General features: G+C 34.4%; 1 protein-coding gene across 13 annotated transcripts in view; it reads right to left on the reverse strand.

Annotated features, from left to right (window-relative positions):
- The window catches only part of LOC129002646 (disintegrin and metalloproteinase domain-containing protein 11), a 718,527-nt gene that overhangs the window by 50,883 nt on the left and 653,539 nt on the right, over nucleotides 1-14,105 (reverse strand). For 11 of the 13 annotated variants that reach the window (XM_054430614.1, XM_054430608.1, XM_054430615.1 and 8 more), the window contains 2 exons: nucleotides 12,943-13,112; nucleotides 10,715-10,893 (listed from right to left, as the gene is read on the reverse strand). In XM_054430614.1, coding sequence (XP_054286589.1) covers nucleotides 10,715-10,893; nucleotides 12,943-13,112 — 349 coding nt within the window. The remainder of the gene's footprint in view (nucleotides 1-10,714; nucleotides 10,894-12,942; nucleotides 13,113-14,105) is intronic. The other 2 variants (XM_054430611.1, XM_054430610.1) reach the window with 1 other exon arrangement.

The raw sequence follows: 14,105 nt of genomic DNA on the forward strand, positions 1-14,105 counted from the left end.
TTGTTAATACTGTATTGAGAAAAGATTACTCTGAAGATAAGTGAAAATAGTTCCGATCAAATACTGATTATTTTACTTGGCTCTCTCATAGTACCAATACTTAATCCCTGAAGTATTGAGAAAACCTTTAGCAAACTTTTTAAACAGTGAAATATTTATTTAATAATATTATTCATTTTATGTAAGTTATAATTTTAAACAACAATTTTCAGCTGTTTTAATTTAAACAAACGATCAAACAAGTACTGTATAGGCTATTAATCCTATTCTAATACGAACTATGTCTGTTTGTCTGTCTGTAATATACTGTATATCTTGAAATCCAGTGGAAGGCTTTTGACAAAACTTTTGAATTAGGGAATAATAGAACTAAAACGTGATTGGTGACAGCCACTACCCGAGTAAAATTCGTATTTTGATACACAAATCGTTTGAAAATTAAAAAAAATTAACATCGGCCATATGGGTTACCAAGTAACTATGTCGGTTGAACAAAATAAAAAGTAAAAAGTAAACGAAAGACTTGAAACATGTGTTTATAACAAGCCATACACAGTAGGCTATACTAGCAAATTATAAAATACAGTACACAGTGATAATCGTCAGTTGATGTAACTATTGATCAAAGATTACATTGTAGATTACTCGATATAGGGGAAAATAGAGCAAGTCAGTGTTGATAAGTGACAAGTGTTTCGTGTTGGTGCCGTTTATGTGCACTGGCATCAAATCAATATTTCACTCTTATTTAAGGGTAGATTTTAAAATTTTTATCCACTCGTTCTTATATTTTAAATAATTTTGGACAGCTGTATTCATAATAAATTAAAATACCACTGGAACTTAGATTGTAAAAAACGTGAGTTTCCTTTATGTTGCTTTTACAACCGAAATAAACTATACCGAGCCATGGCTCTGTCCCTGGGTACAGTACTCTTATTGGCTCAGCAAATTTGAGAAGTATCGATATTATTTGTTTTAAATATAGATAGGGTGTAGCAAAAAATATTTTCTATGTCTGAGGTTGGTGGGGGCAGGCTCGATGGAAAGCTTACACACACTGCCATTATCCGTAGGTTGCCTGAGCCATGGTCTGGCTCTTACTTCCACCATGGCCTGAGCCACGTACGTTTGTTATCAAGTCGTTCTTAAAAAGTAATGATTGAGTCATTGCAACTCAGCGGCAGTTCCGTGCACTCTTTCAATTAGTTCGCCATGGAGAAGTCCAGTTTCGATTACCTGTATGGACGATAAAAAAAATAATCAGTATAAAACAAATTTATCTGTAGGGGAGAAAACTATTAAGATCGAAACTCAAAATTCGTATATCCAAGCGGTCAGACATGTTCAACTCCTTTTATCTATGGTTCAACGCAGCCGTTTGTTTTCGCGCGTTGACGAACGAGGACTGTTTTCCACAGCAGCACGAACTCTATCGAATGTTAGTTGTCTGGCGCCCGATCTGACTTTGGACGGCCAGTTAGATTCTTTTTCATTTTCAACGCAGACGCCTTTCTAAAGTTACTAGTAACCCAACCAGCATGTTTGTGCTACGCGACTTAACCTCTCCATGTCGACCGTAAGTGGAAGAATGCACGGAACTGCCGTTGTGTTGTAATGACTAAATCATTACTTTTAAAAATACGACTCAATAAAAACCACTGTGCCATTTATACAGAATAGCAGTGTGTAGGCTTTCCAAGGAACCTACCCTGGGTTTGTTGCAGCACCCTGTATTTCAATTTTTATTTATTTCTGTACAAATGTATTTGCAATTTAAACTACTGTATTTGTATCTTACAAAAAAGTTTTACTAAAAAAAATCATCACTGGTAAGTGGTTTATAGATTCAAAAAAGCTACAGCGAGGTCAACTAAAATTTAAGCTTAGGAAAGCTTTTAATACTTAGGTGCTTTTAATTATAAGTCAAAAGTTCTTAGAAAACTGGTGATTATTCTTGGGCTTTATGAATAAAGATGAATTTTACTTGACCTGGATTGGTTCCGCTGCATCACAAGTGAGTATTGAAGTTGATCTTGGACTGAATGTTTTGTTCCTATCAAATTTTCAGCAAAAATATTAAATAAAAAAATACAGGTATAGAGATATTTTTTTAAAATTTCATTTCAGACATAACTGTGCTCCTTTTTTATTTACCTCTGATTTATTGTACAGGTCTATTCAAACATATGGAGCCAGTTTCGGGTATTTGTATCTAGAAAAGTATAAATCGGAAACAAATATGTGTTACGCCATTAGAAAGAGAACATTTTCAAGTTTTATTTACACTCATTACAAATGCTCGATTTGTTCCTCCTGTGCTGCACGGCAAACATCTGCGCAATAGCCGAAATATTCCCACACACGAGACAGCATTTCTTGTGTCACCAATTTCTTAAGCCAACGAGTTATGATTTTTTTCTAGTTGGTGGTTCAATACCGAATTAGATGAGAAAACCACGCTGCACTGTAATAGGAGACTCGTTTTTTGCTATATCCCAAGGAAAAGCTTATGTTGCATGGTAGCTATCTTACTGACAACTTATGGTAAAACAAAACGGCCATTGTTGCGATAACATTTTCGGCCGTTTCCGGAACTATGGCCAAAGAAATTTCCTCTCTTTAATCGTGTAAAGTTTATGTCTGGCCGACTCCGATTTATACTTTTTGAGATACAAAGTCATGAGGTTGGGTCCATAAAAATACATACAGCTGATTCAAATCATTAAATTAAACCATAACAAAACACTAGTGCGCGTAGTGAATAAATGGAGAACTAATTGAGAGCGAGGAAAAGTAAATTTAGAGCGAGGGAAAATCAGCTGATCGATTTTCCCTCGCCCTAAATTAGAGCTTGGGAAACGACTACTTTCATTGATGTCAGCTGTTATTGAAAATAGTTACTTTCGTTACGGAGTGATGAAAAAACAATATAATATGAACCCTTGATGACTCCGCTCAATTTTGTGGATGCGTCTGCGAACGCCACCTAGTTTAATTTAATAGTACAGTACGGTACTGTTGCTCAAACAACTACAAATATAAAACATATAAATCAATACAGTATGTCTATAACTTTATGAAATTGTAAAAGAAACATTTCGTACCGTATCCATAATGTCGTTTATTCAAGAGGGCTGTGCTAAGAAGGTATAAAGAAACCGTAACAAAATATATGTATACAGTAATCCTGTATTATCAGAACGGGTTGCTATATACCGTAGGTAAGTTATTATGTCCAAACTTAGTAGGCCAGCTGAGTTTATTTTGTGTGTTGAGTTAAGAAATATAAACCAGAAAAAAACTGTCTAAATTCCTACCAAGTTAAACATTGAATCAACTTATGTCTAAAAAAGCCAAATATTCTGGTGGTAGAATAGTCAGCGGATACCAACTACTCGACCATCACAAACTCTTACTTACAGATTTTTCAAAAAATTAAAGGACTAAATCGAATTTAATACTTCCTTTGTTTCTCCATCAACAGTAGCAAGTAACATTATCTAACTAGCTACATCTGTAAGATAACTGGTGTTTGAGTGTGGCATTTTATGAGAGGTTGAGAGACGATCATTATAAAGAGCTAGAACTGGGGCGAATCTTACACTAGACAGAAGTACTCCACCTCAGTTGTTCCTAGCAGCCTTTATCACAATATTAAAGTCCCTGTTTACATGTTAATTTAGAGAACAACTTGTCGCTAGTTTCTCGCTGCAGTTTCCGTAGAACTATAATGTCTCAAGTTTGTACTTTAAGACAAGTAATTTTCCATTGGTGTCTTGGAATATTTACCACTTATTCTGCAACTGATCATTTTGTGGCTTGAATAATCGTTGACATGAAAGCGGGCTCATAAGGTGTTCATAAGGACTCTAGAATGGGGGATTTTAATAGACGATATGACATGATCCCGGTTTAAAAAGATGTTCATAGCAAGTAAAAAAGCTACATGAGGCACCTCCACTTCATTTTAAATTTGAGCTTAGCTCATATATTCTAGTTGAATTGCACCTACTAGTGGCCCCGGTTTGTAACGGTATAAGTAATTATTGTTAACCCCCCAAAATAAATCTTCACTAAAATTAATTTGATTTAGAAAATTATAGTGTAGTATTGAATTTTTTAGAAACCAAGAATAGAACCAAGATGTTTTTTTTTTATTTCGACAATTGGGTAAACCACTGTGGATATCTAGAGATAGTTAGTATCCACGGATATTAGAGACATGGGTCCATAAAGTTGCATAAAGTTGCATCCTAAATGTCCATAAAGTTTGCATGATGAAAATCAACCAATCACAGCGCTGTATTTACGTTGTAATCCCAAAGTAATGGAGCTACTGGGACGTCCTGCAGTACTTACAATTATTGTCACTACTGTTTGGAGTGCTAATGAAATACAGTATCGTTAATGTTATGCACATTCTCTTTTCCTATGCTAAACAATTGTTGTTGAACATAATTTCAATGTATGACAGAGAGCTTATCAGATGCAGTATACAATTGGCAGCATGTAGTTTAGAAAAGTTAACACATGTTCAGATTTTGAGTTAGGGGGTTTAAACTATACCTTCAATACGGTACAACAGTCGTTACGAGTTATTGTTAAGCTGAACTGATTACAATGATTAAATTTTTATCATAAGAATAACTTAATCCTAATATGAGTTTACAATATAGAAAACACTCTATTTAAAAAGTTAGATATTAAATGTGATTTTTAAACGTTTTATTTTTGTCAAATTTTCCCTTAAAATATATTTGTTATTGCATATAATTTGTTGGTAATTAAAATAACATTCTAAACATTAAAAAAATGTGAATGTAGAAAAATCTCTTTATATTTTGTTTTCTGATTCCATACAAGTACAAATAGTTATTTGTGCAACTAGTGAGCAAAGGGAGCAATTGACTCACTCGAGAGAAATACTTACTCACGAGCCGTTGGCGAGTGAGGAATAATTTCTCGAGTGAGGCAATTGCACTTTGCACTCGAGTTGCACATTATATTTTTCCAACAGCTACCATAAAACAAATAAATTGGTAAAGAAACGTGACATATTTTTTACACAGAAGTGAACTTTAAATATTACATTTAATGATACAACAGTACAACCAGCTGACCAGCTGATTTACAACCAGTGCTTCCAGCGTATTTTGCGCGCATAAGACCTTGTCTGCATGTTACGCGCTCACTATTTCGTGCCTTCACGTTGCAAATCTGGAGTGAGTGAGACAAAGTAATTTAGAGTGAGACAATGTTAACATTGTCTCACTGATGAGCGAATTGGCCACTTTGCTTTCTCAAATCAGTGAGAGAACATGTACATTGTTAGGTAACTGTAGGAAAAAATTATAGTTATTATTTTGTTAATTTAATTACCGGTATCTTTAAGGGCAACATGCGATTAATTTTTGTTTAGATTAAAAAATAAATAATTTAATTATTTTCATAGATAAATCAGGCTTATAGTTTTTGCTGTTAACTTGTGTGTAATCCTAGTCAACAAACTTCGTCTGCGACAAAGTTAACATTGATGGGTTTTGGGAATCTTGTGGCTATGTCAACATAATAAACACAGCTGCCTTATCAGCTGATTTAACAGTAAACACAACTGCCTTATCAGCTGATTTAACAGTAAACACAGCTGCCTTATCAGCTGATTTAACTGTAAACACACCTGGCTGGGATGAGGTTTACAAATTTTAAAATTTTAAACTTAATTTGTACTAACTAGGTTATTTTGTGTTAAAAACTCATGTTTGAGTCGTTTACTTTGAAGAGTACACTATATATTGAGTACAATCCTTACGCATATACCATAGTAGAATAAGTACTACAAAGTATACTATACAATATACATACTCTTACAAAAATTTGTACATAGGAAAATACACAGGGTGGATTTTGTAGAAATAACTTGGTTAGTATTAAAAAAAGATTACATCTAAACATTAACTATTATTTTTGAAGACATTTTAGGATTTTTTTATACATACAGTATCTTTATAAACTTGAACTGTAACACCAATCAAAGATTACATATGCTGTATGTAATCTTTGCACCAATAATTGCAATTTATTAATTGTTCGTACGAAATTTAAAACAATTTTTTGGATACGAATAAAAAAGAAACCCAAAGCTATAATTTTATAATTTAACTTAGTATCACATTGTCCTACCTTTATTTCAAATTCGCAAGCCCTGGTAAAGCTTCTATACTCAATTCAACTTTGTCTACAAACCAATTACTAAGTTGTAACAGACAAATGTTCAGTGTTCTACGAAGACATCCCATGTTAATGGATCAGCTGTCACCAATTTCTTTACTAAAAACTAATGTAGTTGTGTGAGCCAGTCACAGATTGCTCTAGTGTCTAAAACTCTATTTTGTACCTTATTTTTGTTACTGACATATTTACTGGGTCATAACAGTTGCTATAGCTAGCTCATAATAAGCCATTCCATCAGTTTGACTTGGCTTAAACCATCGTGTAATCGGCAGAAATCAGTAATTTAGATCATCACAATCTGTAGGTGGCTCACATCAACTAAGACAAATTTGATCAAAAACCTGGTGACATGGGGATGGAATAGGTTCTACAATGGTTCTACTAATAGACTATCCAACACAAACATATTCTTTATTTTTGCTTAACACGCCTAGCTCAGCTGATAGTATAACTGATTCGTAATACAGGGTGGGGCAATGAAAGCGCCCCAATTTATAAGCAGTACAAACTCAATAATATTCACCCTATGGATATAAATAGCACATCAAAACACAGCTTATCTTTTGCCATTTTAACTTAACAAAGTCATTTTTCCATTTCTTGAGAACGAAATCCTGCAAGTGACGTCCTTGTCCTACTTGACATTAGGCACTTGAAAACTCCATCAAATACTCCTCCAGCATTTCTTCAGGAATCACTTTAGTTTTTGGACAATTCTTAGCTTCGGTTCAAGCAATAGCTTATTAGAAACCCCCCCCCTGTCCAAAAAAAGGAACCAACGTAAAGCTTTCAACAACAACAGCTTCCTGGCAAATCTCTTTGGACTTTCAGTTACTGCGACTCGCACTCTTTCAACATTTGCTGGTGTACAAAGAGTTTTGCGGCACCCACCGATTATTTTTTAGGTTTAAGGTTTTAGGTTTATCCTAAATAGTTTTACCCAGTTCACCATTGTTTTCCAATCTGGAACAGTGCCATGTTGACCAAGGATGGAATGTGGTCCAAACAATCTCTGGGTTTTTGCACAAGAACCACTATTTTAAAAATAGGTTTGCACATCAAAATCTCAGTGTTAATAGCCTTGGGCACAATATTTACTAAAATGGCATAGTTTAATTGATGTTTTAAGCACAGCTGATCATTCGTTGTCGCAATAATTAACATGTGACAGCTAAAACAAATTGTGGCGTTCTCATTGCCCCACCCTTTATAATAAAGACCTTAAAATATGACAACAGTACCACCATTAACCTTGGATAATCAAGACTATTTGGACATGCTTTAGCCAGATTTTTCGTTTATGTTAATAGCTATTTGTGTAAGATTGCAATGACTGTTTGTGCGCGTACTACACACAAATATTTCCTACCAATTATAACACCATTATTATACCTATTATAACACACAGATAAACTTTTTAAATGTATATAAAATTTCATTTAGGTTATGTTATTTGCTTACCGGTCGTTAACTAACGTACCGGATCCGCGGCTGGGGTTGGTGTAACAAACCTCAGCTGATTAGCGAGTGATAATGAGCCATTTCGCGTACTGTTTATAGGTGTGGGCAAGTTACAATTTCCATGCAGTGTTAGGAAATAGTATTTTCCTACAGTTACCTAACAATGTACATGTTCTCTCACTGATTTGAGAAAACAAAGTGGCCAATTCGCTCATCAGTGAGACAATGTTAACATTGTCTCACTCTAATTACTTTGTCTCACTCCAGATTTGCAGCGTGAAGGCACGAAATACTGTAGTGAGCACGAAACATGCAGGCAACGTCGTATGCGCGCGAAATACGTTGGCAGCACTGGCTGTAAATCAGCTGGTCAGCTGTTGTACTGTTGTATTTGTCACTTCACGTTAAATGTTATATTAAAAGTTCACTTCTGTGTAAAAATAGGTTATGTTTCTTCACTAATTTATTTGTTTTATTGTAACTGTAGGAAAAGTATAATGTGCAACTTGAGTTCAAAGTACAATTGCCTCACTCGAGAAACCATTCCTCACTCGCCTACGGCTCATGAGTAAGGATTTCTCTCGAGTGAGTCAATTGCTCACTTTTCTCTCTAGTTGCACAAATAACTATTGTGTAACTAGTGGGCAAAGTGGCACTTTGCTGCACACGAGAGAAATGTTTACGCAAGAGCCATAGGCGAGTGTGGAAAGATTCTCGAGTGCAGCAAAGGCTATTTGCACCTGTGTTACACATTATATTTTTCCTACAGTTATTATACAGGGTGTCTTAGACCACCCGGCCGGCTTGTATAGCTCCAATATGAAAGCAAATGGAAACCTAATTGCAACTGGAACCCCCTATTTTGACCCCAAGGAATTCAGCTAAATTATTTTCAACCCCAAAAAAGCACCCCAAAGGGCAGATTTTGGGGGGTGGGGGTAGTTTTTGGGAAATTTTCAAATGTAAAGGGGGGTCGTGTTATACCTCTTTTTAAAGGTCCTTTAGTCCTGAGTATTTTAGTGAAAAAAGATTTAAATTATCTTCATCCATATTTACAGGGTGTTCAAAAACGTACAAAAAAATAGACCTTTGAACTACTTTTCACTGTAAAGAGGTGGAATTTCGTGTGGGGTTCAAATTTTGACAACACTTTAATTAATAAATGAGCTTTCAAAAAACTCTAGTTTCAACCCTTTTGCTATCTTTTTACTTATGTTACGCATTTTCAAATTTTTTGAAGTTTCAAAAGCTGTTATCTAAAAAATTTCAAATAGCAACATGGGTTTTATTACAAACCACATTGTAGCCCTAGAAATTTGCTATAATTTTTACATTTTACAATTTACAAAATTCTAATAGTGCTTTGAATGAATACTGTCTATAAATGCTACTGGTAAATAAAAAAAAATCATCATGAAATCAATGAGCTTGTGCGTGAAACTGGTCACGTTTGATCAGATAAAACAAAACTTACTGGATCTGTAAGAGAGGTTAATGCACCTGCGGTAGTAAAATAGCAATACAGTACCATAATAGTGGAGGAGAAGTACTACGTGCATAAACAGAGTTGGGGTTTGCATGGAACAAAATGGAAGGCAATTTAAGCATTTGTAGAAGTCCAGCGGTATGTAGGCTATTAATGCTGATTCAAACAAATTATTCATTCAAAGCACTATTAGAGCCATGTAATTGTAAAATAACTAAGAATATTTGCAGTTGTGTTCTTAACTTTATCAATCTTCCAAGATCAACAATCTGAGTACTATTTTATTTTTTTAGACAAGATTTGTTTTAATTGAGACCTAGAGGTGTACATTTGCAACAGCAAACACTTTGAATACCATTTAGTAAAACATTAAAATATACTAATTTCGTTATACCTCCTTAACCAATGAAGACACAAAAAAACATTAAATACAAAAATTATAGAAAATTTTAAGGGCTACAATGTGGTTTGTAATGAAACCCATGTTGCCATTTGAAATTTTTGAGATAACAGCTTTTGAAACTTCAAAAAGTTTGAAAATGCGTAACATAAGTAAAAAGATAGCAAAAGGGTTGAAACCAGAGTTTTTTGAAAGCTCATTTATTAATTAAAGTGTTGTCAAAATTTGAACCCCCCACGAAATTCCACCTCTTTACAGTGAAAAGTAGTTCAAAGGTCTATTTTTTTGTACGTTTTTGAACACCCTGTAAATATGGATGAAGATAATTTAAATCTTTTTCCACTAAAATACTCAGGACTAAAGGACCTTTAAAAAGAGGTATAACACGACCCCCCTTTACATTTGAAAATTTCCCAAAAACCACCCCCACCCCCCAAAATCTGCCCTTTGGGGTGCTTTTTTGGGGTTGAAAATAATTTAGCTGAATTCCTTGGGGTCAAAATAGGGGGTTCCAGTTGCAGTTAGGTTTCCATTTGCTTTCATATTGGAGCTATACAAGCCGGCCGAGTGGTCTGAGACACCCTGTATAGCATAGAAATAATTAGTCTTTCAAACACTGATCACGTTTTAGGTCAGGTTAAATCCAAGCGTTGTATGAAATGTGAAACACTGCAACGGCTGATCGTAGTCGTAGTATCTTTAAGTGTTGCCAACCTATTTCCAAGCGTACACGGATTACGTGCATAATAAAAGCGCGCAGTTTTGTGTTGTTTAATTGGAGTACTGTTGTGCGAAAAAATAAAAAAACTGTGCCACAAAGTAACAAGTGTGCGGCAAAGTAAGTAAATGCAGCAATTAGCAGCTTTCTGTTCTATAATTAGTTCAAGGAGCCCACTTTGTCGAATGAAATAAAGGAAAAATAAATATGTTATTCGTACCAAGAATATTTGTTCTTTTAGTTTTGGATGTTTAAAAAGATGTCTGCAATACTATACAGTTTACGTAGCAATAAAAAAAAACATGACACTTTTTATCCATATTAAATTAGAGATATAGTTTAACGTTTAAAGTATACAGTGCATGCAAAGATCCAACAGAGAACCAAACAATTGAAATATTTGACTCTATCCTACCTCATTGGGCTTGTTTAGCAGACATATGCCTCTGCCAGTTCGAAGGGCGCTGTTGTAGTCCGATCTTGAACATTCACTGAACTTGTACGGCTGAACGTTCTCCAGTCCCACAATGCTCTGCGCCATGATGCACCCGTGCCAGTCCCGGCAGAAACACTCCTCTCCTGAAAGAGAAACGTCTTTTTGCAAACGTAAGATGAAGTGACTACAACCTTTTGAATCACTTTACTTATTATAGGACAGTTGATTCAATAGACCATGAATTTTGTTGCTGGTTAAATAATGTAACGAAAGACTTAAAGTAAATAAGTAATGAATGTAAAACAAAAGGGAAATTAGTGATTATTTTTTGCCAGAGGTTTTATTAAATGGTAACACTTTCACATGAATCCTGCCAAACATGTGCTGTGAATGCAACATGAACTATGTCTATGGAACACGTCCCTCAAATGGAAATACGTAGCAGGTAGCATAGATAAGTAAAGTATCTTAGAAATGTTCATCAATGTCAAATATTATGTTGTGTTTGTTACTTTAATTTTGGCCATATCCGGGGTTAAATTTGAGGATGAACACAGAATCAGAATGTTTCTTTGAAGAGAAAATCTATTGAGGTCTTAAATAAATTGCCCTTAAGGAAAATTTAAAATGCATAATATGATACTGTAACTATCTTACTGTTTTTGCTGTGCTATAACACACTATTGTGGTTAAAAGGAATGGCTGCCGATAAATGGGTTAATGGATTTCAGAGTAAAATATTGACTATTGTCATTGACTACATATATTATAGTCAATGATATTGTATAGTTGTCAGCAAAAAATATACATAAAGATAACTACATTGTAATATCAACAGTAGACCAAGTTCTATTACACACTGAATTAGAAAAAACAATAAATACACATACATGGGCTACAATGCCATAATAAAACAGTATATTAAAAAAAAAAACTGCATACACTATTACAAAGTAGTAAATGAGTCCCAAACATGGTTCATTGTGTTAGACAATCGAGTAATACAGTGATAGAAATACAGTTGTTTCACTTAAAGTGTACTAAACGATAAAGTCCGATTAGTTTGAAATCATCTGCAGCCTCTGACATTTACATAATCAATAGCCGCATTCATCCGGGGGCTGTATATTCCGAGATTATGTCACCATGAATATTCCCGAAATGAATATGGGTTCCCGGTTTCCAAACATAACACCTGTATAACCCTACCAATAAATGATTATTCCATAAGGATTACGATTGACATTCCGATAAAACTCATTGAAATCATTGTTCAACTCGTTATGATTCATTGTGTGATCTCTGATAGTTTTGCAATATTCATTTTCCCCTGAAAGTGTTAACGGGATAAATTGTTATTGTTAACTGGGATGAGTTCATGAATACTGGAGATTTATTGTTTGTGTGCCAGTTCTATCTGTGCTTCTACATGTTGTATTCCACTGTAAGTTAATTGAAATTGTTTCTTGTTTTTTAAATATTTTTTTTTACAATGGTACCGGTAATCTGTTTTATTAATGTTGAATAAAACGTTTTTTCTAATAACTGCAGGGGTTTACGTGCTATGAAATTGTGTTAGTTATGCAAAACCTTGCTGTGATTTTCATTACACTGAGAAACATAAAAGTTAGTCTCATTATAATTTTTTTCTATAAATATAAACAAATTTAAGGAAAGGATTGTACAGTATAAAAATAAAAATACTAAAACTACTTTGTTTGCCAAAAGATCAACATTCGTTAATTTGGTAATTCTCTGGGATATTGCAATGATAAATAGGTTACATGTAATATATGTAATATTATCTCAAAATATTTTTTTGAAAACCCACAAGCATTAGGTATTAGAGCTTTATAAATCACATAATTAATTTGCAGGTGAAAGTTTATAAATTAAACTTTTTAAACTTATAATTTAGTAAACTGTTGTAACAAGATATTCATAACCTCAGAACGGCTTGGACCGCTACTCACTGTAAACACTTTGATATAATTACTCTCAAAATTATAACAAACTAAAAAAATTAAACACACACAATAATTATGTAATCTTTAACTTTAAGAAAATTATGACTTGAAAGAATTTTCAAGACAAAACTTCAACTGCCCTGAGGTAACTTATGAACTGGACTCTTCAAGGTAACATAGTCTGTAAAATGTATTCTTGTATAATCCTATGAGGCTACACACCGTGAATAAAATACTTACTTCCTCCATCGTGACCCATGCCGATGTTGTGGCCGATCATGTGTGCCATGGTCCCAGCCAGCAGATGCAGCTCGTAGGGGTTGACATCGACGCTGATGCCCACAGATCTCGGGGTGCAAACTGTGTCTGGCACGGAGATACCAGCCTCACCACTGACAAACTCCTCACCCCTGTAAAGTGTACAATGATTTAGAATACAAAGATTAAAACATAGTATGCCAAAAGCGCCTTAAAAGAAATTGTGTACCTTATTAACATGCATTGGTATTTTATACTTGGCTGGACATGAACACTACCAACAGAAGCAAGGTTCTCAGGATAAGTTAGGTTCCTACAAGATATCCAATATTCAACCAGGAAATATTAAAAACACCAAGCAACCGCATTTCAGCTAAAGCCCAACTCAATTTAACCGATTACAACAGCGCCTACATTAGTTAATAATTTTCACTGTGCACATTATCACCGGGTCATATAACACGAATTACGTTAAAACTAACCTACTTTACAGCAGGGTTCATTTAAATAAATTACCGAATAAATCGATCAGACTGCAACGGCGGGGATGTAATAAATTGCTTTTTGGTGCTCAACCAGTGACAAATATGTTCCCATCGGCGCTGTTCACCAACACAATGAGTTGTTCAAGCGATTGTCTCACGTCATTCACTATCATGGTGTAACTCAGCTACATTGCCGATCCCGCATCACTGGTTTTGTTAAGTAACAAACGCTGTTGCAAAATGGACCATAAAACCTTAAACAACTCCGATACCTGTTATTCGTGTTACGATGTTCCGATTGGATGTAGAATTTCGTGTAAAAGTGTGAATTATTCGGTAAAATTCGCTGGTTTGAAACATGATTACGCTACTTGCAGTTTCATCGGTGGTTTTTAATTCTGATAACTCGGCTCTTCATTTTTGTTCATACAACTTTTATACGAGATAGTGATAATTTAATTCTAAAAATAATGTTATTTTATTTCTTCCTTAGCATTAAAAAATTCTAACTTTGCGTAAAATATTAAATGTATGGAAAACCAAAACGTTACAAAAGAATGAAAATAAATCATTTTCAAACCAGAAAACCTCCTGGTTCTTAAAGTTCTACAGACTTAATCATATAAATAATATAAAATAAATTATCAGTCTAACACAACA

This window comes from Macrosteles quadrilineatus, unplaced genomic scaffold (genome assembly GCF_028750875.1).
Source record: "Macrosteles quadrilineatus isolate MER2022 unplaced genomic scaffold, UCM_ALF_1.0 Scaffold_9__3_contigs__length_116548681, whole genome shotgun sequence".
In the NCBI taxonomy this organism is placed as follows: domain Eukaryota; kingdom Metazoa; phylum Arthropoda; class Insecta; order Hemiptera; family Cicadellidae; genus Macrosteles; species Macrosteles quadrilineatus.